Genomic DNA, 25,597 nt, shown 5'->3' on the forward strand with positions numbered 1-25,597 from the left:
TAAAATGTCTCAATAATATCAAAATGTCACAGTATAATTATCAATCTACATTAACAAAATTCAAGATGAGTTGTACGATGTAGACCTAAACAGCTGATCAATGTGCTGTGGATTAAAGAACATGTAAGCTATGTGGTGTGCCGAAGCAGTGCAAATTTAGTATTCATTTACCCCGACGTAGTTTTTCATTAAAAATATTTGAATTTCCTGAGGGAACCTTCCCAAGGGATTAATAAAGTTCCTATCTATCTATCCATCCATCCAGCCATCCAGCCATCCAGCCAACCAGCCAACCAACCAACCAACCAATCGAAAATTAGGGCTTCTCCGAAAGGGACAGCTCCTACCTTATCACACGTATCTCTGGAAATCAAAATCAGAATTTCTGAATTTTAGCAAAGTTTTTAACAATACCATTTAAAATTTTTGAAATATACACACTTAAACACACATGATGTGGTTTAGGCGAAAATTTTAAATTGAAAAAAAAAAAAATCTTCTTAAGACGGTTATCTTAACATAGAAGAAAGTTATTTGACTTTTCACTTGACTCAAAGCTGTCACCAGCACCTAACAGGAAACTAGTGGAGCCAGGATTTCACCTATTACTGTAATATGTGGGAAGAGTAGAAACTACCAATAGATTAAGACTAAACAACTTTAATATATTCTTTAATATACTGTATATATTATAAAACATTTTATAGACATTCCAATTTCCATTCCAACACAGCGTTATATGTAACCTTAATGAACACAGTCTTATATGTAACCTTAGTGAACCCAGTCTTATATGTAACCTTAATGAACAGTCTTATATGTAACCTTAGTGAACCCAGTCTTATATGTAACCTTAATGAACACAGCCTTATATGTAACCTTAGTGAACACAGTCTTATATGTAACCTTAATGAACACAGCCTTATATGTAACCTTAGTGAACACAGTCTTATATGTAACCTTAGTGAACACAGTCTTATATGTAACCTTAATGAACACAGCCTTATATGTAACCTTAATGAACACAGTCTTATATGTAACCTTAATGAACAGTCTTATATGTAACCTTAATGAACACAGCCTTATATGTAACCTTAATGAACACAGTCTTATATGTAACCTTAATGAACAGTCTTATATGTAACCTTAATGAACACAGCCTTATATGCAACCTTAATGAACACAGTCTTATATGTAACCTTAGTGAACACAGTCTTATATGTAACCTTAATGAACACAGCCTTATATGTAACCTTAATGAACCCAGCCTTATATGTAACCTTGATGAACAGTCTTATATGTAACCTTAATGAACACAGCCTTATATGTAACCTTGATGAACAGTCTTATATGTAACCTTAGTGAACCCAGCCTTATATGTAACCTTAATGAACACAGTCTTATGTAACCTTGATGAACACAGCCTTATATGCAACCTTAATGAACAGTCTTATGTAACCTTGATGTGTAAAGCCTCCCACGATCTTGATGATAAACGACCTCTAATTATGGAAGAGAAACTTCTCTTCTGAAGAATGTATGGTAAAAACTGCTGAGTTGTTTCTGTCTGTGTATAAATATGTGTTCTTGAGTCCTATGAACTCCTCTCACACACTACTCTGTACTCTGTGAGATTTGCACCTTAATAAAGAAACATCTGAATTTCTAACAATAATGCTTTAAAGATTATTTGATATTTTATAACAAAATGAAAGTCATAAATGTACAAAATAACTTTCAAAATGCAATGTATCCTGCTAAAAAAAACAAGGTTTAGGATTAGATCTAAACAATGACTAGTGCACAGTCTTGCATGCATGCCAGAAATGCATTAAGGGCAAACGTTACATAATCTGGGCACACAGTAAGACAAAAGTACAGAGGGGCTGTATCTTATAATGGGGCCTTTAATTACTACAAAGGGTAAGTAACATAACTGCCTTTTACTGCTTTTAGATAGCTATTTGTTACAAACCTGCAGACACCTCATATAAAGACCAACTAAAATGTTAGCACTTTAGAATTTGTAATATTCTGACTACTCAAATTGCTTTAAACTTCATGTTGGAATTCACCCAACACACATGGCAACCTCAAAAGATCTGATAAATGTCCTCATGCTTTCCACAAGTGCCATCAGTTGTTCTGTGGTTCTACATTTTCATAGTCATCTTCCTCTTCACTGGTTTCTTCTTCCTCTTGTCTGTTTTCATCTTCACTGAGACAGACCTCCTTGTCCTTTCTCAAATGTGAATTTAGGCCTACTTCTTCAGAATCATGATCATCAACTCTCTCTGGTTCCTCATAAATATTGTCCTCACCCACTGTTTCCCCTTTGAGGTTCTCCTTGGTTTCCACCGATTCCACATTTACATAATCATCTTATCATCTTTGCAATACTTTCCCACTCTGACAGCCACTGAAACAGAAGTATTAGAACAATGTGTGAGTTATGAAAGATCTTTGGAGAAAGTGTGTATTCAAAATTTTAAAACTGTGTGTCCTGGTGTGTACATTTGTCGTGGACAAGGTTTGGCTGCTTTGCTTGTTTTCTTCTCCCGCAGGCCAGACAGACCACCACCAGCAGCACCAGCAGCAGCAGCAGCAGCAGGAAGCCAGCAGCTACTGAGGACACCATCCGCAACAGAGGCACTGGGAGGGAAAAGCATTTGATTCATTTATCCTACAAGTACATATTTAACCTCTCACCATTGCCTAGTCGAATGTACTTCTGAGATATAACCCCTAGATGTATCATTTCTTAACCAAGCATCACATGAACAAACCTAATTTGATTTCAGTATAACTGAAAGACTGGAATTCCAACTCACTCTCACCAACCAGCAAGAAATCTGGTCATTTTGATTTATGACCCAACACTGCCAATACTGCACTTAGAAGGTTGTGTTCTTTATGAATATGGGCATTTTAAGACTAATCTGTTTTTACTGAGGATATTTTAAACTGTTTTTAAAGCTTCACTTGATTGTTGTCTACTTGTTGTTATTAGTCTGCCTAGCTTTGCATTTTGTTGCACTGGTGCTTTTACACAAAGTAAGGGAAATAAAGAGAGATCACACAGCTCGTAAAGATTTTGTTAAGGTAAAATATAACTCATCAGTGGTTTTGTTCATGTAAAAATGCAAAGCTTAATGCTCCCACCTACTTACATTTAATGATAACGCTGATTGGTCCAGTCTCAGTAGAATTAAATCTTCTTGTAGGCAGTTCGACCTCATACACACAGCTGTAGTTGCCCTGGTGTTTATAATCAGCTACAGGGAAGTCAAAGGAGGCCGAGTGGTTGACTGTTCGCTTTGTGGCAATGGTGTTGGAGTCAGAGGAGATGAGAAAGAATTGGCCCTCAGGATAGCTGCAGTTAATGGAGCAGGTGAAGATAAATCTGTAACCCATGGTGACCTCTGCACCTTCAGGACTCCAGACCAGCCCTCTGTCAGGAGATGTGAGAGAGATACTCGGCTGCTGCAGTCTCACTGGTTTCAAGGGGGTGAGGTGAAGAAAATATAATACAACAGGATTTATTTACAGAAAAGATAAGATCTAGATCCAATAAATCAATCAATCAATCCAAATTTGTATAGCGCCAATTCATGACAAACATTATCTCAAGACACTTAACAAAAGAGCAAGTAAAAGACCTTACTCAGATTGTGAGTACATATTAAAGAAAGATAAATCTAAAAACAATAAACATCATTGAAAAAATAAGTCTAAAACTAAGTCCAGTCTACATTGGAACAAGCCTCGATTTAACATGAACTGGATGACTGAGAACCTACACAGACAAAACTGAAAACAAGAAACTAAATAAAATAACTTATATTGTATATTTAGAAAAGTCTTTACAAATCAACATAACATGTTAAAGAGACTGACTTTTGTCCTTACCACTAATGAAGAGTCTGAGTGGGTCACTTAGGACAGAATTGAAATTTTGACTTGAAATGCTTTTCCTGTACTGACACTGATAGGATCCTTCATTTTCCAAGTCAACTTGAAGAATGTTGAACGTAGCAGAGTTGGAACTTGGTGTTTGCGTCATTGTGAATGAGCCTGGGATTTTCTGAAGAGTGAATGTGCCACCTCGAAGCTCAGCTGTGATGGAACAAACGATGACGATATCCTGACCCCAGGTAACCTCACCAACAGGTATCATGGAGATTCTGGGCTTAGGGAGGCTAACTGAAAAAAAAAAAAACAATACTTTGGTGATACAGTTCTCTTAATTTATCTTCAATCCGACAAGAATATGCCTATGTTTTTCAGATCGTATTCAGCATATTCTGGCAAGCCACAATCATCAGAAGTATGTAGAATACACCAACTATCAAATAATCATCTGGTTAACTTGTTTTGTATAATCAAACCGGATGTGTTGAATAAAGGACAAAACATTTTTATATCTTTATGAATAAACAAGTACATTTAAAAAGTATGTTTAATCATGGTACTTGCTTTATTTGAGTTTTATTATAACTTTGCTTCCTCTGAGCTTAAAAGTGTTGTTAACTTTGATGATACCACTACCACATATCCCGCTAGTCACAGCAAACTTCTGGCACCAAATGAAGAGGAGCAGGAAAGGGTTTGAACCTCACAAATACACGACGTGCCAGTGAACACAGCAACCCAAATAACAGACGCTCTGCTATTGCTATAACACATATATTTGTGGTTAAGAGTTATGTATTTTGTATTTTGTTAATGTACTATAAATTCTGTTGAGTTTCAGGTGAACATTTGTCTTAGTTAGAAATACTCTTGGCATTTATTGAATGTATGTCCCCACTTAATCCAATTGAGGCATTGAAGTTGTGTGTGAAATGTGATAAGAAGTAATTGTTACATTAATGGTGGTAAATGGACTTGAGACTCGCAAATTTTCTAGTCTTCTGACGACTCAAAGGACTTTTACACTGCAGGGGCTGTATTCACAAAATCTCTTAAGTACTAAGAGTTGCTCCTAGTGACAGAATTCTCAGAACATTTTTAGAATCGTGACATTTCCTAAGAATTTTCCCTCAAAGTTAAGACTAGATCCTTGTTAAAAACAGGAAAGTTATTCACGCAGTGTCTTCGCCCTTAAGAGAGCTCCTAAGGCTACAAACTGTTAAGGAGTAGTGAGGAGGACTTTTAACAGGTTTAAGAGTTTTTCAGGCTGAGGAGAAAATGGAAACATGTTCCGCAAACACTCCATGAAGAATATTCGTTTTCCATCATTGTTTGGCCGAAGAGACAAAAAGGATTTGTGCAGACATTTAATAAATCCATCTGTGACTTCTTTCAGTGCAAAGTGAGACATGTATGTTGAGTTTGTCTACATGTGGTTACCTCCACAGGTGCATCCAATCACTAATTAAGGACCTTCACATGTTGATATAACAATCAGCATGTAAAGAGGCTGCTGCACAAGTGGGCATGTGATTTCAAACATTTTGTAGGCTATTTATTTTTAAAGTATATTTATCCCACGGAGATGTTCATTTCTTAGTGATCATAATTACACAACGGGCCCAATCGATTTCACTGTCTATGGCCATTATCACTAAGACAGCACAGTTTTTTTCTCCATTTATTAGATCAACCAATGACAGCTTCTGAAAGAAATGTGTCATATCTAGCAACGGAGTCAACCACGCCTCCTCATTAAGACAAAAGTTTCCGTCTCTTCCTTGCTCAGAGTTGCTCTGAGAATGTTCCTGAATCGTTCTTAGGCTAAAAGTTAGGAGCTCTCTGAGAGGATTCTCAGAATGTTTGTGAATACGGGCCCAGAACTCCCGGTAGAGAGATGACCAACTCAACCACTGAGCCACAGTCGTCCTTGAAATAAATGTAAGCAATATTAATAATAATGAATGATAAAGTAAACCTATGAGTAAAAAGCAGCTTCTCTCTGATGATAACACTGCGTTACCATGAGTGATTACACTGACTTCATCTTTGTTGAGTTGATGAGACTCAGCATTCTCTCCTCCAGCCCTTTAGGTTGCCTTTGATATTTTCATAACTTTAATAACTGCATCAATATTTAAAATGTTAAAAACTATGCTCACCAGAACAGATCACACCAGCATCCTCATTGTGTTGACAGTTGTGTGTCTTCATTTTTGTGGACTGACACTTAGTTAGAAAACTTTCACTTCCTGAACAGGCCACATTATCCAGCAAGATTGGGCCAGTTCCTTCACCAAAAAGGGCACCTCCAGGAGCACTCACTGCTGTCCCACAGCTCAGCTGTCTGCATACCACCTCAGCATCTTTTAAGTCCCAGTCATCATCACATACTGTTCCCCAGGTACTGCCATAGAAGAGTTCAACTCTTCCAGAGCACTTAGTAGATCCAGCTAATCTGATCTGAGCACCTGAGAATTGATCACAGTAGAAAAAACATTTCTGGATGAAACATGCCTTTCTTTTCTTACTGGGTCATTTGAAAAACTGATTTGAAGATAAATGCAGAAAAACATTATGATTCATTTAGAAATATTGTATCAACAAATCACGATTGTCATTCTGCTCTTAAATTTAAAGAGCATGCGGCAGGGTGTGGTTACCAGCTTTTACATGTGAAAAAGTTCCTACAGGCTGCACATACCCACAATGACAAAAACAGGTTGATTTCAAAAAGCACACTTGATTTTTCAAAACATTTGTTACAAAAAGGTTCTTACCTGAGCAGACCACGCCAGCATCCTCATTGTGTTTACAGTTGTGTTTCGTAATTTCTCTGGATTGACACTCAGTTAAAGAATGTTCACTTCCTGAACAGTCCACATCATCCAGCAGAATTGGGCCAGTTCCTTCACCAAAACTGGCACCTCCAGGAGCACTCAGTGCTGTCCCACAGGTCAGCTGTCTGCACACCACCTTAGCATCTCTTATGTCCCAGTCATCATCACATACTGTTCCCCAGGTATTGCCATAGAAGAGTTCAACTCTTCCAGAGCAATGACTAGATCCAGCTAATCTGATCTGAACTCCTAAAAAGAACACATAGAGGAACAAGCACACTTTTTTTTGAAAAAAAACATTTTTTTTGTCATTTCAAAAACTGCTTCTGAAAGACACCTTTGATAGATGTTATTTAAATGGTAAAAGGTAAATGGACTTGAGCTTATATAGTGCTTTTCTAGTTTTCAGACTACTCAAAGCATTTTTACACTGCATGTCACACCCACCCATTCACACACTGATGGTAGTGATCGCTATGTAGTATCATCCAACAGAAGTAACTAATCCATTCATACACCGGCACCGAAGCAGCAGGAGCAATGCAGGGTTAAGTGTCTTGCCCACGGACACATCAGACATGTTGCCCAGCTGGGGATCGAACCCTCAACCGTCCGGTTGAGAGACGACTACTCTACCAACTGAACTGGAAAGGCTACACATACACAGATAAAATTCATTTGTTATTCTGCTCTTGAATTCAAAAAGCATGCAGCAGGGTGTGGTTTACATATTTTGCGTGTGAACAGCTCATAAGCTTTACAATGACGATGAAAAAGCAGGAAATAACACATTCATTTAACTGTTTATTTAGATCTCTTCTCATTTGAGCAGCCCTCATCCACACCCAAACATGTCTTCAGTAATGTGTCCTTAGTTTTCTGAGCTGACACTCAGTTATTGACCTTTCAATTGCTAGACAAGCCACCTCATGAAGGCTGTTTCCTTCCCTCAAGTAATTGGCACTCACTGCCGCACAACAGCCCAGCCGTCGGTACACCACCGTAACATTGTTCTAATTCCAGCTAAACTAGCCCAATTAATCTGATCCGACCACCTTTCAGGCACATAATACTTAATACAGGCTATGGTATCGTTGTGGAAATGAAGCAATTTGAGAAAATTGGACTGACCTGCAGCAGGCAAAGAAGAGGTCCAGAGTACAGAGACTATAGAAGAGAAGAAAGTTACAATAAGTGCAGAAATATAAACGTCCTGTTTTCATCTAACTCTCTCTGTATATTTGAATTAATTGAGTATAATAAAATATAGTATAATAACTATTCTGTTAACCTGCTTTCAAATGTTGAATCTTGGAACATTCTTCTTACCCAGGGTCAAGTAAAGGTGTCTCTGTTGTATGCTCCTCATGGCTGATGCGTAGGGTGCTGGTATCAGGTGAAAGGACAGACCGAAAAATGACTTTAAAAAAGCCTGCAGACGCACTTAACTCTGCTTGTCTTTTCTGAAATACTTCCTCTTTACAGTGCTTTTACATGTTTTTTTTTAAACAAAAAAGTTCAGCAGAACTCAGCAGCTTAAATTGGAACCACTGCTGCACAGAGACAGCAAAGACAGCAAAAATATTTTCAGTTCTAGGGCTTAATCCTGTGAATTTTATAAGAATGCTGCTGTGAGGGTTGTAGATAAACCAATTGGTCTTTCTCAGCTCTGGTCCCTACAAGTAAAACGAGCCATCCGTCATGTAGTGGGGCTATCCTTGTTAAGTAATGTATTAAATTCATGTTAGGGTATTCAGTTACCACTTCCAGTTTTTACTTGGTTATTTTTGTCACTTGGTCCCTTATGCAGCCTTTCTTCCTTCTCTGTCTTTTACCCCCGGAGCTATAGTCCCTGCATTTCAAGTCTCTTATCTCCTTGTTCCTCTTGTTCCTGAGTTTGTATTTTATAGTCCTGGTCTAAAAAACTGTTTGAAATATGTATTAAGTACGAAAGCATTAGCTGATGCTGCCCTCACAAACACATGTCACTTCAAGTGATAAAAGGACATCCCATGTGTCTATTAGGGGTGCACGGGTACCCGAGTACTCGTTCATTAAATAATAATCGGTTACAAAAAAAATGCAATCGATAATCGTTTTGTAGTCCACATTTTTGTAAATGTTTCTTGTTGCATTGTGGGTTCTAGGATAGGTCTAATTCAAAACAGAAAAAAAAGGAGCACGAGCGCAAAAATGAAATAGATGAGCTGATAAAGGCTCTGTGCTGAAACGCGTCCGTTGTTGATCCGTACGCTGCTACCCTAACAAAAATATCCCTTTAATTAACCCCCCTATGAATTCACAATGAACAAAAAGTCCCAAACAAACAAAACATGCAATATAATCTACAAAAGTTCAGTTCAAATTGTCTTTTTAGTCCACAGAAAAAGGACTTTCACTTTGCGATTACCGCTTTACTCCGCTAAACCAATGACGTTTGATCATCCAGGACAGAGCAGCAGAACTAGATGTTTTACTATATTTTGGAATTTTAGATGATTATTCTTTTAATAACTACAAAATGGAACAACCTTATAGGGAGAAATAGCTCATAGCGGACGGACGAGCGAGATTGAGCGAGTGTCATTACGCACAGAGGAGAAAGATGAAACAGACAGACACTTTAAATCGTTCACCTGTTCTATTGTAACTTCATTTACCAGAGTAAAGTGTGCTCTACACTGCAGACTGTAGTCTTTGTTAACACAATGTTGCTGTCAAAACAGCTTCAACGTGCGATGAGTGCGCATTGAGGTCTGCACGTCCGCTCGCCATACTCACTGCTCTAATTATAATAAAGTGTTAAAACGATCATAACACGTCTGTGTGAATTTTTATTTGAGGTTTGCTGTCTGTTGAAGTAAGAAATGTCATATCTGAATGTTAATACAAAGGCATCTTACTAACAATTATTAAAATCCAGAAGATTCAAATTAATCAATAGATACAGTCGGCATCGCGTCATAGTTGGGGGCGGGGCCTCCCGTGGGGGAAAAGAATCACAGAAAAAAAAAAGAACTACAAAACGATTACTCGAGTACTCGCTTTAACAACGGGAAGAGTAATCGATTAGAGAAAATTTTGCATTTCTGCACCCCTAGTGTCTATAGTGACATATTGTCTTGTTAGTTTTCACCTTGCATAGGTATCTCCTTTCATCTTTGGTAGGACGGACTACAGACACAAGCCTGTGAGTGGGCAGGAGGCATGGATGCAACTTAAGGGGCCTGGGTCTTTTCCGAATAGCCACAGATCAGTAGGATGTGCAGACTTTTCAGTATGGAGTTTCAGTAGACTGAACCCTTGTGGTCATTCAGTGGTCATTTTTTGGGTCCACCTCAGTAGACTGGACATTTCAGCATGGATACTAACTTCCGGGTTTCATGCATATGGATTGGATACATCGTTTCAGGAAATGAATTGTATTTTACCACCCACAAAGCAAGGAGCAGTATGAGATGTTGATGTTGATAAAACCATCTTAGAGAAAATACTTCCTTAATAACAATTGGCATTTTCTCAGGCTGTGACTTTACTGGCAGTTGAATCAGAGCTTCTTGTGTTCATAAACACCTCAAACATAGAATGTCTTAAAACAAGTCCAAAACCAAAGTTGTGTCTTGATACTTCCTCTATATGAATTATGCTTCCTCAAATACATACATACGTGAAGCTCTTTTGGGAGGTGCTCTAAACACATTGCCTAGAAGTATCTTGAACGTATGTTAGTCAACTTCAGTTTATATTCACGGTGTATATCTACACTTATTTAGCTGTTTAAAAATTGTTTTCTTTGCATTGTTCACACTCAATTGAATATTTTTGTTATCTTAAAGGCTTTATATGCGATTTTTCACACTTAAATTGTAATATAAATCAAGTATATCCTCTGAAAATAACTCTGTGAGTAATGACTCTACAATGGGTGTAACACCTGAGTCCCACTGTCTGTGATGTTTTCAAAGTTTACAAAGTCCTATCTTGAGTTTGTTTACATCCCCTCGCGTATAAAAGTTGTTTAATTGAGGGACTAGAGAAAAGAAGAATAACATACTGTACTCACTGCTTAACTGTGTTTCTAGATCACGCTCATTTCAGGTAAATGTACCTGAATGTGTGAATGTGTGAAGATACGAGCGTAATAAAGATCGCTAGCATTAGCATGCTAACACAACAATGCAGCGCGAGTAGTTTTGGTTTCATGCTGGTGCTCAAGGGCGACATCTCCTGGATCAAAAAATCACATATAAAGCCTTTAACCACTTGTCGTTCTCTGCAAATACAAGACGTGAGAATATGGAAGATAGGAAGTTTGGAGAAATGTTGTATACAATAAAAACAGTTCACTTTTATTAAAACACAGTCCGATAAACAGTAGTATTCATTTTTTACAAATTGAAATGGTGTTATGATTTTCTATATAGGATAGATTTAAAGCAAAATTATGTTGCTAGAATGAATAAGGAGGAGAACAAGGTAATATATCTTAGGCATAATGTACTGCATCACAATCATGGCCCTTGTATCTCTCTGGCTCCTCATATATATTCTCTTCTTCCACTCTCACCGTTTCCTCTTTGAGAGTCTTCTCGGTGTCAAATGAACAAACATTCACATAGTCCTCTCTATCATCTTCATGACAACTCCCCACTCTGGCAGCCACTGAAACAGAAGAATTGGAAACACATGTCAGTACTTATGGCTGAACTCTTGAGAAAGTGTGTATTTAAAATGTAAAAGATATGTGGCTTGATGAGCACATTGAGTTTGAACCAGGGTTCCCGGCTGCTTGGCTTTTCGTCCTCTTTTGCAGAGCAGACAGATCACCAACAACACTACAAACAGCAGCAGGAGGATCCCAGCAGTTACTGCGGACACCAGTGGCAGATTATAGAGCGGCACTAGGAAAGAAAACATTTGATTAGTTTATCATATATAAATGTTTATTATCTCTAAACCACATACGGCTAAAATAGTGTGTTTTTAGTTTAAACCCAAGACTTAGATCTAAGGGTGAGGGTATCCATTCATATGCTACACTAGTGGAAAAAAATGTAAGCTTCCATCCACCTCAGCTTTACCCCAACGACATCTGCTGGAATCTAGGTTACTATGATTCATGACCAAAACATATTTACAGACCGATTAGGTTTTGTCTAACTTAATATGCTGCCACCTTGACTTACCATTGAAGGGTAAGTCAAGCAAGCATACTGTACACATACACACCTCTGAAAATGGTCAAAATTGCTGCAGCACAGCTGGTCTTTAATCAGCCTAAACAAGTTTATGGTACTCTACTTTAATAACTAAAATTGCTGAGCGGAGCCATTGCTATTAAGAAAGAGGAAGGAACAATTTTGAAGTTATGAGGAAGTTATTAGTTGTTGGTAAATGGTAAATGGACTTGAGCTTGTACAGTATAGCTGTTTTATAGTCTTCTGATCACTCAATGCGCTTTTACACTACAGGTCACACCCATTAACACACTGATGCCACTGCTTCTAACCATATGTTTTTAGCAGAAATTCAAGGTCTTGTTTGCAAACATATTGACTGCTTTTAATAAATAAATAAAAAGATTGCTAAATGACCCCATTCTCTATCAAGTGTTTCTACATTTATTTAGTTGACATTTGCTTTAAAGGGTTAGAAAATCTGAATCCAACTCTGAGTGACACTATCATATACTGCCATCATGACAGTCCAGTGCCAAGTTTAATTTTGGGGAATTTTCTGCCTTTATTGGAGAGATAGGACAGTGGATAGAGTGGGAAATCAGGTAGAGAGAGGGAAATGACATGCGGGAAAGGAGCCACAGGTTGAACCCTTGTGGTCATTCAGTGGTAATTTTTTGGGTCCACCTCAATAGACTGAACATTTCAGTATGGATACTAACTTCTGGGTTTCATGCATATGGATTGGATACATCGTTTCAGGAAATGAATTGTATTTTACCACCCACAATGCTGTGCGAAAATAAACGTAAAATGTCACTTTACGTGCGCCACCAAATCAAATCAAACGAGCGTGGATTAATTGAATCAATTTTTAATCTAGAGTTAAAGTCCCGACTGAAATCACTACTTTTAATTAACAACAAAAAATGTAACAAATGTATGAATTCAGTAGACAGTACCTACTATATGTGCTGTATACGTTTAGTATCTAATGTTCAGTAGGCAGATATTTGTTCCTTCGTCGTCTGATTCATTCAGTAAAGTAAAATAAACCAATAAAGACGCATACATAAATATGGAAATCATTATTTAAATAGAGGTCTCAGGGGAAAAGGGTTTATAATAATTCAGACATTTGTTATATTTTTTGTTGTTAATTAAAAGTAACGATTTCAGTCGGGACTATAACTCTAGATTAAAAATTTATTAAATTAATCCACGCTCGTTTGTTTTGATTATGAGGCACACGTGAAGTGAACAATTTACGTTTATTTTCGCACAGCATTGTGGGTGGTAAAATACAATTCATTTCCTGAAAGGATGCATCCAAACCATACTGCATAAAACCCGGAAGTTAGTATCCATGCTGAAATGTTCAGTGTACTGAGGTGGACCCAAAATATGCATACTGAATGACCACGAAAGTTCAGTATACTGAAACTCTCTACTGAGAAGTACTGCATACTGAACTGTGGCTATTCGGAAAGGACCAATGTCTTCACCTCTTTCTTTTCCAATTCTCCGTGTGTTGATGTTTCCGATTGGCTCCCAATCGATTAGTGAGAAAAAACCTCACTCAGTCATTGTTTATATTGTTTAAATTGATCACATTCAAGTAATGAATCCTGAACAATATTATATCAAAAGGTTAGTGACATGGGCTGTTTGAGTAAAACTAGAAAAATATTGGCTGATTCTTTTTTCTAACTGTTTCTTTTTTTGCATTTTGTTGATGGTTGTCAATTTTTAGCAAAACCTGTGTTACTGTTCTTTAAAGAGCTGTCATAGTAGACAGGATTCATTTTTGTAGTCCTTCAACCAAAATTCCAGATTTTTGAGCAGCTTTAAAGTGAATGTAACACAAGGACAAGTCTCAAAAGATACATTTCAAAAAGTGATCTAAATGGATTCTGAATCTTTAAACCCTTAAGAAAAGAATTCCAGATCTTAGGAATCCAGGCAAATTTATTGTAGATCTGACATATTCATAACAAGGAGCAGTATGAGATGTTGATGTTGATAAAACTATCTTAGAGAAAATACTTCCTTAATAACAATTGGCATTTTCTCAGGCTGTGAATTTACTGGCAGTTGAATCAGAGCTTCTTGTGTTCATAAACACCTCAAACATAGAATGTCTTAAAACACAAGTCCAAAACCAAAGTTGTGTCTTGATACTTCTTCTTTTTACTTCCTCTATATGAATTATGCTTCCTCAAATACATACATACACATACACACTCAACTGAATAATTTTGTTATCTTAAAGGCTTTATATGCGATTTTTCACACTTAAATGTAATATAAATCAAGTATATCCTCTGAAAATAACTCTGTGAGTAATGACTGTCTACAATGGGTGTAACACCCGAGTCCCACTGTCTGTGATGTTTTCAGAGTTTTCCGAGTCCTATCTTGAGTTTGTTTACATCGCCGGGACGGCCGGTTGACTCCTCCCCTCACGTATAAAAGTTGTTTAATTGAGGGACTAGAGAAAAGAAGAACAACATACTGTACTCACTGCTTAACTGTGTTTCTAGATCACACTCATTTCAGGTAAATTTACATGCAGTGTGAAGATATGAGCATAAAAAAGATTGCTAGCATTAGCATGCTAACACAACAATGCAGCGCGAGTAGTTTTGGTTTCATGCTGGTGCTCAAGGGCGACATCTGCTGGATCAAAAAATCGCATATAAAGCCTTTAACCACTTGTCGTTCTCTGCAAATACAAGACGTGAGAATATGGAAGATAGGAAGTTTGGAGAAATTTTGTATACAATAAAAACAGTTCACTTTTATTAAAACACAGTCCGATAAACAGTAGTATTCATTTTTTTACAAATTGAAATGGTGTTATGATTTTCTATATAGGATAGATTTAAAGCAAAATTATGTTGATAGAATGAATAAGGAGGAGAACAAGGTAATATATCTTAGGCATAATGTAACACGTATCTTCACTGTCCACTTGATCGGTTCACACTTTAAGAGAAAATTGTTTTTTTACTTGATAAAACTGTTGGGTCAAAGGTCCAGTACTTTTGCCATTTTAAATCATTCTGACACCTAAAGGTCTAGATAAATATCCTCCTGGTTTTCATAGATGTCTAAAGTTGGTTCATTAAATGGCTGGATTACACTGTCATAGTAATCTTCAACTTCACTGGTTTCTTCTTGTTGTTCTTCTCTTTCTTGTCTGAAGACATCGTTGGTCTTTCTCAAGATTGAATCTGGGGCCACTTCATCACAATCATGGCCCTTGTATCTCTCTGGCTCCTCATATATATTCTCTTCTTCCACTCTCACCGTTTCCTCTTTGAGAGTCTTCTCGGTGTCAAATGAACAAACATTCACATAGTCCTCTCTATCATCTTCATGACAACTCCCCACTCTGGCAGCCACTGAAACAGAAGAATTGGAAACACATGTCAGTACTTATGGCTGAACTCTTGAGAAAGTGTGTATTTAAAATGTAAAAGATATGTGGCTTGATGAGCACATTGAGTTTGAACCAGGGTTCCCGGCTGCTTGGCTTTTCGTCCTCTTTTGCAGAGCAGACAGATCACCAACAACACTACAAACAGCAGCAGGAGGATCCCAGCAGTTACTGCGGACACCAGTGGCAGATTATAGAGCGGCACTAGGAAAGAAAACATTTGATTAGTTTATCATATATAAATGTTTATTATCTCTAAACCACATACGGCTAAAATAGTGTGTTTTTAGTTTAAACCCAAGACTTAGATCTAAGGGTGAGGGTATCCATTCATATGCTACACTAGTGGAAAAAAATGTAAGCTTCCATCCACCTCAGCTTTACCCCAACGACATCTGCTGGAATCTAGGTTACTATGATTCATGACCAAAACATATTTACAGACCGATTAGGTTTTGTCTAACTTAATATGCTGCCACCTTGACTTACCATTGAAGGGTAAGTCAAGCAAGCATACTGTACACATACACACCTCTGAAAATGGTCAAAATTGCTGCAGCACAGCTGGTCTTTAATCAGCCTAAACAAGTTTATGGTACTCTACTTTAATAACTAAAATTGCTGAGCGGAGCCATTGCTATTAAGAAAGAGGAAGGAACAATTTTGAAGTTATGAGGAAGTTATTAGTTGTTGGTAAATGGTAAATGGACTTGAGCTTGTACAGTATAGCTGTTTTATAGTCTTCTGATCACTCAATGCGCTTTTACACTACAGGTCACACCCATTAACACACTGATGCCACTGCTTCTAACCATATGTTTTTAGCAGAAATTCAAGGTCTTGTTTGCAAACATATTGACTGCTTTTAATAAATAAATAAAAAGATTGCTAAATGACCCCATTCTCTATCAAGTGTTTCTACATTTATTTAGTTGACATTTGCTTTAAAGGGTTAGAAAATCTGAATCCAACTCTGAGTGACACTATCATATACTGCCATCATGACAGTCCAGTGCCAAGTTTAATTTTGGGGAATTTTCTGCCTTTATTGGAGAGATAGGACAGTGGATAGAGTGGGAAATCAGGTAGAGAGAGGGAAATGACATGCGGGAAAGGAGCCACAGGTTGAACCCTTGTGGTCATTCAGTGGTAATTTTTTGGGTCCACCTCAATAGACTGAACATTTCAGTATGGATACTAACTTCTGGGTTTCATGCATATGGATTGGATACATCGTTTCAGGAAATGAATTGTATTTTACCACCCACAATGCTGTGCGAAAATAAACGTAAAATGTCACTTTACGTGCGCCACCAAATCAAATCAAACGAGCGTGGATTAATTGAATCAATTTTTAATCTAGAGTTAAAGTCCCGACTGAAATCACTACTTTTAATTAACAACAAAAAATGTAACAAATGTATGAATTCAGTAGACAGTACCTACTATATGTGCTGTATACGTTTAGTATCTAATGTTCAGTAGGCAGATATTTGTTCCTTCGTCGTCTGATTCATTCAGTAAAGTAAAATAAACCAATAAAGACGCATACATAAATATGGAAATCATTATTTAAATAGAGGTCTCAGGGGAAAAGGGTTTATAATAATTCAGACATTTGTTATATTTTTTGTTGTTAATTAAAAGTAACGATTTCAGTCGGGACTATAACTCTAGATTAAAAATTTATTAAATTAATCCACGCTCGTTTGTTTTGATTATGAGGCACACGTGAAGTGAACAATTTACGTTTATTTTCGCACAGCATTGTGGGTGGTAAAATACAATTCATTTCCTGAAAGGATGCATCCAAACCATACTGCATAAAACCCGGAAGTTAGTATCCATGCTGAAATGTTCAGTGTACTGAGGTGGACCCAAAATATGCATACTGAATGACCACGAAAGTTCAGTATACTGAAACTCTCTACTGAGAAGTACTGCATACTGAACTGTGGCTATTCGGAAAGGATCAATGTCTTCACCTCTTTCTTTTCCAATTCTCCGTGTGTTGATGTTTCCGATTGGCTCCCAATCGATTAGTGAGAAAAAACCTCACTCAGTCATTGTTTATATTGTTTAAATTGATCACATTCAAGTAATGAATCCTGAACAATATTATATCAAAAGGTTAGTGACATGGGCTGTTTGAGTAAAACTAGAAAAATATTGGCTGATTCTTTTTTCTAACTGTTTCTTTTTTTGCATTTTGTTGATGGTTGTCAATTTTTAGCAAAACCTGTGTTACTGTTCTTTAAAGAGCTGTCATAGTAGACAGGATTCATTTTTGTAGTCCTTCAACCAAAATTCCAGATTTTTGAGCAGCTTTAAAGTGAATGTAACACAAGGACAAGTCTCAAAAGATACATTTCAAAAAGTGATCTAAATGGATTCTGAATCTTTAAACCCTTAAGAAAAGAATTCCAGATCTTAGGAATCCAGGCAAATTTATTGTAGATCTGACATATTCATAACAAGGAGCAGTATGAGATGTTGATGTTGATAAAACTATCTTAGAGAAAATACTTCCTTAATAACAATTGGCATTTTCTCAGGCTGTGAATTTACTGGCAGTTGAATCAGAGCTTCTTGTGTTCATAAACACCTCAAACATAGAATGTCTTAAAACACAAGTCCAAAACCAAAGTTGTGTCTTGATACTTCTTCTTTTTACTTCCTCTATATGAATTATGCTTCCTCAAATACATACATACACATACACACTCAACTGAATAATTTTGTTATCTTAAAGGCTTTATATGCGATTTTTCACACTTAAATGTAATATAAATCAAGTATATCCTCTGAAAATAACTCTGTGAGTAATGACTGTCTACAATGGGTGTAACACCCGAGTCCCACTGTCTGTGATGTTTTCAGAGTTTTCCGAGTCCTATCTTGAGTTTGTTTACATCGCCGGGACGGCCGGTTGACTCCTCCCCTCACGTATAAAAGTTGTTTAATTGAGGGACTAGAGAAAAGAAGAACAACATACTGTACTCACTGCTTAACTGTGTTTCTAGATCACACTCATTTCAGGTAAATTTACATGCAGTGTGAAGATATGAGCATAAAAAAGATTGCTAGCATTAGCATGCTAACACAACAATGCAGCGCGAGTAGTTTTGGTTTCATGCTGGTGCTCAAGGGCGACATCTGCTGGATCAAAAAATCGCATATAAAGCCTTTAACCACTTGTCGTTCTCTGCAAATACAAGACGTGAGAATATGGAAGATAGGAAGTTTGGAGAAATTTTGTATACAATAAAAACAGTTCACTTTTATTAAAACACAGTCCGATAAACAGTAGTATTCATTTTTTTACAAATTGAAATGGTGTTATGATTTTCTATATAGGATAGATTTAAAGCAAAATTATGTTGATAGAATGAATAAGGAGGAGAACAAGGTAATATATCTTAGGCATAATGTAACACGTATCTTCACTGTCCACTTGATCGGTTCACACTTTAAGAGAAAATTGTTTTTTTACTTGATAAAACTGTTGGGTCAAAGGTCCAGTACTTTTGCCATTTTAAATCATTCTGACACCTAAAGGTCTAGATAAATATCCTCCTGGTTTTCATAGATGTCTAAAGTTGGTTCATTAAATGGCTGGATTACACTGTCATAGTAATCTTCAACTTCACTGGTTTCTTCTTGTTGTTCTTCTCTTTCTTGTCTGAAGACATCATTGGTCTTTCTCAAGATTGAATCTGGGGCCACTTCATCACAATCATGGCCCTTGTATCTCTCTGGCTCCTCATATATATTCTCTTCTTCCACTCTCACCGTTTCCTCTTTGAGAGTCTTCTCGGTGTCAAATGAACAAACATTCACATAGTCCTCTCTATCATCTTCATGACAACTCCCCACTCTGGCAGCCACTGAAACAGAAGAATTGGAAACACATGTCAGTACTTATGGCTGAACTCTTGAGAAAGTGTGTATTTAAAATGTAAAAGATATGTGGCTTGATGAGCACATTGAGTTTGAACCAGGGTTCCCGGCTGCTTGGCTTTTCGTCCTCTTTTGCAGAGCAGACAGATCACCAACAACACTACAAACAGCAGCAGGAGGATCCCAGCAGTTACTGCGGACACCAGTGGCAGATTATAGAGCGGCACTAGGAAAGAAAACATTTGATTAGTTTATCATATATAAATGTTTTATTATCTCTAAACCACATACGGCTAAAATAGTGTGTTTTTAGTTTAAACCCAAGACTTAGATCTAAGGGTGAGGGTATCCATTCATATGCTACACCAGTGGAAAAAAATGTAAGCTTCCATCCACCTCAGCTTTACCCCAACGACATCTGCTGGAAACTAGGTTACTATGATTCATGACCAAAACATTTTTACAGACCGATTAGGTTTTGTCTAACTTAATATGCTGCCACCTTGACTTACCATTAAACCAGGGCTGCAAGCATACTGTACACATACACACCTCTGAAAATGGTCAAAATTGCTGCAGCACAGCTGGTCTTTAATCAGCCTAAACAAGTTTATGGTACTCTACTTTAATAACTAAAATTGCTGAGCGGAGCCCTTGCTATTAAGAAAGAGGAAGGAACAATTTTGAAGTTATGAGGAAGTTATTAGTTGTTGGTAAATGGTAAATGGACTTGAGCTTGTACAGTATAGCTGTTTTATAGTCTTCTGATCACTCAATGCGCTTTTACACCACAGGTCACACCCATTAACACACTGATGCCACGGCTTCTAACCATATGTTTTTAGCAGAAATTCAAGGTCTTGTTTGCAAACATATTGACTGCTTTTAATAAATAAATAAAAAGATTGCTAAATGACCCCATTCTATATCAAGTGTTTCTACATTTATTTAGTTGACATTTGCTTTAAAGGGTTAGAAAATCTGAATCCAACTCTGTGTGACACTATCATATACTGCCATCATGACAGTCCAGTGCCAAGATTTATTTTAAGATTTATTTTGGGGCATTTTCTGCCTTTATTGGAGAGACTGTGGATAGAATGGGAAATCAGGTAGAGAGAGGGAAATGACATGCGAGAAAGGAGCCACAGGTTAGATTTGAACCTGGGCCGCACGTTTGGAGGACCATAGCCTCCATACATTGGGTGAGCGCACTAACCACTGCGCCACCAGTGCCATGTTTCATAACATTTGAGAATGAGCTGTGGCCACATGACTTTATTTATGAGCAAGATAACTAATCTGTTTGAGAAGGGTTTTTTTTCTCCAGAAATGTATTTTTATTTAACCAGCCAGTAACTTTGATTTTTTCAGTTAAGTTTTCGCCCTGTCTGGGTCTTTATCTAATTTGGATAAAGGCTTATTTGCCTTTTCAGAAGAAACAAAGGGAGATATTGCACATCATAAAATATTTAGTTATGACGCTTTTACCAATATTGCATAGTGTACACTTTAATTGGTAATTGAAAAATGTAAAAATGCTAAGCTTAATTCTACTCACATTTAATAACAACCCTGATTGCTCCTGTTTCAGTAGAATTAAATCTCCGTGTAGGCAGTTTGACCTCATACACACAGCTGTAGTTGCCCTGGTGTTTATAATCAGCTACAGGGAAGTCAAAGGAGGCCGAGTGGTTGATTGCAGGCTTGGTGGCAACGATGGTTGAGTCAGAGGAGATGAGAAAGAATTGGCCCTCAGAGTAGCTGCAGTTAATGGAGCAGATGAAGATAAATCTGTAACCCCTGGTGACCTCTGCACCTTCAGGACTCCAGACCAGCCCTCTGTTAGGAGATGTGAGAGAGATACTCGGCTGTTGCAGTCTCACTGGTTTCAAAAGGGATAATACAAAGAAAAATAAGACAACAGGATTTTAAAAACCGGTCAGGATAAGGTGCAGATTCCTGATAAAGCCCCATACAACAATCGGCATTTATTCAGGCTGTGAATTTATTGGTAGTTGAAATGGAGACAAAACTAGCTTCTTGTGAAGTTCATACATAGACACAGCACAAGAAAACAAAAGTTGTGTCTTGATACTTCTTGTTTCTACTTCCTCATTATGCATTATGCTTCCTCAAATATTTTAAGATGTGAAGCTCTTTTGGTCTAATAACTTATTATCTTTATCACATAGTGTTCTACTGCAAAGACAAAAACATGTTTTAAAGAAAGTTTAGACACTATCATATCAATTTTAACCTTTTTAACAAACCATCAATACAAGAATGACCATGTTGACTTTTGTGTTATATTTTGAAATGATCAATATTTGTTTAACTTACCAGCGATAGAGAGACTCACAGTGTCACTTTGGGGGGACCTAAAGTCTTGACCTGAGACCATTTTCTTGAACCGACACACGTACAATCCCTCATCATCGAAGCTCATTCTATGGATATTGAAGGTGACAGAATTTGTATTTGGCTGTTCGGTCGTTTTGGAATGACCTGGGATCTTCCTCAAGTAAAACGTTCCATCATAAATCCGAGTCGAGATTGAACAAGTGATGTTGACACTCTGATCCAAGTTTAGCTCCCCAACAGGATTCATGGAGATGGTTGGCTTTGTGAGGCTTTCTGAAATAAATAATACAATACTTACATTGTGATACAATACTCAGTGATATCTGACAGTTATCAGCCTTTGTTTTTCAGATCTCATTATGCATATGGTAAGACATATGAAGAATCGTTGATAAAATATGGAAACGCTAACTATGAAATGATCATCTGCTTACACGACTTGTTTTGTATACTCAACCCTCTCTATATTGGATGTATTTATTTAAAATGCAAAAACGCTTTAAATGTTTAACTAGACATTGTACAGTATGTTAAAGGCTGGATTCGTCTTAGTGGTCATGCAGGCATGGACGGGCAGTCTTGCATTTCAGTTAAATGCCAAATGAGATTTTTTTCCACCAGCTGTGTGAGAAGAAAATGTGTTGGTGGATGTAATTCGCTGTAAGTAGCATGCTTAAAATCGCAACAGCCCATCATATTGGCAGTTAATTATTATCAAAATTGTTGATTAGCTTTACCGACATTCAACAACTCCTAGCTCCAACTGCCTAAAGGTATCAGGTTGTGTAATGTCAGAGGAGAGATCAGAATCAAAACAAATGTAATAGATAATAAAGGACACAAAAGCGTGAGGTTGTTTCAACAAAGTAAATGAGAAAACTAAAATCAAAGTTGAGGCTTTTTGCTGCTTTGTGTTCAAAAAAAGGTAGTTAATCATTTCAAATAGATTTATTTTATTTATGTATTGATAGCTCTAAACTGCTGTAAATCCTGTGGTGTCATTCTAGGTGAATTCATTTCATGTGCTGTTGTCTTTGAGGTTTCCTGTACTGTCAGTTCTGTTGGCTTGCAATTGTCTTGGTTAATACACAACATACATCCACAACGAACCCTGTTGAGGTCTTTTGGTTATTTTTTTCCCCCGATGATAATCCTGTTATTATGATAACTTTTATTACAACATAAATCAGACAAGAGATTGAAAACTCACCAGAACAGATCACACCAGCGTCCTCATTGTGATTACAGTTGTGTCTTCCCAGTTCTTTGGCCAGACACTCGATAAGAGAAGTTTCCCTTCCTGAACAGTCCACGTCGTCAAGCAAAATTCGGCCAGCTCCCTCACCAAAAAAGGCCTCATGGGGAGCACTCAGTGCTGTCCCACAGTTCAGCTGTCTGCACACCACATCAGCTTCACTTAAATCCCACTTATCATCACACACTGTTCCCCAATAACCATTATGCAAGATTTCGACTCTTCCAGAGCAATGAGTAGACCCAGACCCAGTTAATCTGATTGAAGAACCTAGGAATTCAACACAGAGGGAAACAAATCATTGCTGGAATTGTTTTCTCTAAGATTGTATCTGTTTTATTATATCGTCTTTTTAAAGACACGTGGCAAAAATTCATGAATAATTAACAAAATATTTGTCAACATTTCCCTCGTATTATTCTGCTCTTCATTTGATAAAGCATGCTGCATTTTTGTTATTACCAGCTTTACATGTGAAATGATTCTACAAGCTTCCAAATGAATACAAATAGGTTTGTTGAGTGACAAAAAAGGATACATTATTTTCCAATTATTATTTTTTTTTTAACTTTTACTTTTCTCAACTGAGGAAACACAAGAGTCCCAACAGTGTCTGGAGTCCTGTGCTGACCTCAGAAAACCAAGTTTTCACATCACCTCAGCAACGTTTAAGAAACAGATATCAACATATATACAATCACTTCTCTGATAGACTTCAACCTTTCAGAGCCGTGGGTAGAAGAAGGCCCAAATAATCTGATCTGCCCACCTTTAGGGTAATTAGACAGAATGTACAATATTTAGTGTGTTTACAGGCAAAGTTAAGCACGGAGATATTCCTGTTATTCCATTTAAAAATAATAATAATAATAATAATGTAATACAATTTCTTCTCATATTTGAATAATAATACAAATGTGTTTGTTTTTTGTGGAAAACACTGATCAGAAAAACTGTTGATTAAACAGAAAAAAATTACACATCAATAGACATCACCCCCGACAAAACCTACAATATTATATTTCACCAGAGAATGTAAACTGGAAAATAAAGGGTGGCATCACAAAGAAAAGTTGACTTACCTGCAGCAGGCAAAGAAGAAATCAAGAAGAAACAAACTATAGGAGAGAATAAAGCAATACATTTTATTTAATGTTGTATTTGTTTCTGTAAATGAACTTTCTGCAGTGTCTATACCATTCTGTAAAGCTTTTTTCAAAAAATATAATTTTGGAAATTTGAGCCTTACCCAGGGTCAAGCAAAGGTGTCTCTGTTGTATGCTCTTCATGGCTGACACACAACGCTCTGTATTCCTATCAGTGACAGCACAGACACAGAAAACTGCCAAGGGGGATAAAACACAGAATACTCATCCTAGTGGTCCTTCCTGGAACATTGTCTTGTTATCTTGGTTGTCATATTTTTAACCTGGAAGTATAGAGCAGTGGAACTAAGCATTTCAATAATACAGAGTAATAAGTGCAAAAAATGGCATACCAAAACAGCAAAATGGTCAACATTCATTTTTTGTATTCTTTTTGTAACTCCTAGTCTCCTCTTTCTCTTCCTCTGTGGATCTTATAGTGTTGGATCCTGTCAGTCCCAGAGGAATGCTTTAGTCAGAATTGCAAATGAACCAGTTGGCTATTGACATGTCAGCATAAAAACTAGGTTGTGTTGAATTCTGTCGATTGTTGGTCAGGAAGTGTTCAGAAGATATATCAGAGTTTTTTGCAGCTGCTTCTGGTTGATTAGAGCTACTGAGAGCGATTGCTTAAAAAACACCAAAGAGCTGGACATTTTTTTTTTAGACTACAGTTTAGACTGCATTAGTTTAGACTACAGTATATGACTATGACAGTTCCCTTGGGTTTTTTTGCTATGAGCCAATATTTTCACAATAAAAACATAAATTTTCAATCAAAATGTGAAATACTCGCAAGTGAAAATCATCGAAGAGCATTACAGTCGTTATTCATATCAGAGCAGCAGCAGCCTGTTCTCAAATGACATACATAGAGCACCTTGTTATACTTTAGTAAATGTTTCACAAATAAGGAAAGGCTACTTCCTTGTGTAGTCGGTAAAAAACAGTTAGTTCAAGAGAAGTTTTCACTTCAACTTTCAAGACCTTGTTTATCTGTAAAATGATGAACAGGACACAAACTGTCTCTGCACATGAGAAACTTTAACAAGGCAGACCGATAACAGACACAAATAGTTGTGTTGGTGCTTTACTTATACAGATATGAAACTACACATGCTGGCACATCATCATCTTCACATTGTCATAAAATATCAGAACCCTGAAAAGATACTGCAAGAAACTGTGGCTTCTCCGAAGAAAGAACCACACTGACTTGGAGGATATGTCTTATTGCAGTCAGTGGAGAATGGGAAACATAGCTCCAACCTTAGCTCCAAATGAAGCAATTGGTGATCTTGCTTACTTATCAATACGCATCAAGAAGATTCAAAAGGACATCTTTTGTTATAATGTAGGCTATTCCCTAGTCTTCCAAACTAACTTTTAGTGTGCCCTAACTTTTCTGATACTAAAAACCACTGAGTGTGGGCAAGACGGATCAGAACCAGTGATTAGCAAGTCAGGAAGAATAAAATAGAAATACAGATTTCCTTCTAGAATTCTACAAGTCACTTAGCAGCTTTTATCCAAAGCTGTGAACATCTAAGTGTAAGAATAAC

The 25,597-nt window shown here is 37.1% G+C and overlaps 2 protein-coding genes across 5 annotated transcripts; both read right to left on the minus strand.

Moving 5' to 3' along the window:
• Positions 1 to 663: 663 nt before the first annotated feature.
• Positions 664 to 10,967, minus strand: LOC132953989 (deleted in malignant brain tumors 1 protein-like). 2 transcript variants are annotated; one of them, XM_061026402.1, is made up of 10 exons: positions 8,082 to 10,967; positions 7,884 to 7,919; positions 6,693 to 7,001; positions 6,075 to 6,383; positions 3,910 to 4,203; positions 3,171 to 3,494; positions 2,515 to 2,652; positions 1,460 to 2,419; positions 1,067 to 1,409; positions 664 to 1,014 (listed from the first exon to the last, which is right to left on the minus strand). In XM_061026402.1, exons 1-8 carry the CDS (start codon positions 8,119 to 8,121, stop codon positions 2,370 to 2,372), a joined length of 1,500 nt encoding a protein of 499 aa, XP_060882385.1. In that variant the 5' UTR covers positions 8,122 to 10,967; the 3' UTR covers positions 664 to 1,014; positions 1,067 to 1,409; positions 1,460 to 2,369. The 2 variants fall into 2 exon arrangements, with proteins under 2 accessions (XP_060882385.1, XP_060882384.1); XM_061026401.1 differs by having other exon boundaries at positions 664 to 1,409.
• A 7,642-nt stretch (positions 10,968 to 18,609) lies between these two features.
• LOC132953990 (deleted in malignant brain tumors 1 protein-like) lies at positions 18,610 to 24,853 on the minus strand. Of its 3 annotated transcripts, XM_061026404.1 has the most exons (8): positions 24,389 to 24,853; positions 24,140 to 24,196; positions 23,973 to 24,008; positions 22,846 to 23,160; positions 21,615 to 21,908; positions 20,833 to 21,156; positions 19,357 to 19,497; positions 18,610 to 19,258 (listed from the first exon to the last, which is right to left on the minus strand). In XM_061026404.1, exons 2-8 carry the CDS (start codon positions 24,177 to 24,179, stop codon positions 18,924 to 18,926), a joined length of 1,485 nt encoding a protein of 494 aa, XP_060882387.1. In that variant the 5' UTR covers positions 24,180 to 24,196; positions 24,389 to 24,853; the 3' UTR covers positions 18,610 to 18,923. The 3 variants fall into 3 exon arrangements, with proteins under 3 accessions (XP_060882387.1, XP_060882386.1, XP_060882388.1); XM_061026403.1 differs by having other exon boundaries at positions 24,140 to 24,853; XM_061026405.1 differs by lacking the exon at positions 23,973 to 24,008 and having other exon boundaries at positions 24,140 to 24,853.
• Between the last annotated feature and the right edge of the window lie 744 nt (positions 24,854 to 25,597).

The sequence above is a fragment of the Labrus mixtus genome, chromosome 20 (genome assembly GCF_963584025.1).
Source record: "Labrus mixtus chromosome 20, fLabMix1.1, whole genome shotgun sequence".
In the NCBI taxonomy this organism is placed as follows: domain Eukaryota; kingdom Metazoa; phylum Chordata; class Actinopteri; order Labriformes; family Labridae; genus Labrus; species Labrus mixtus.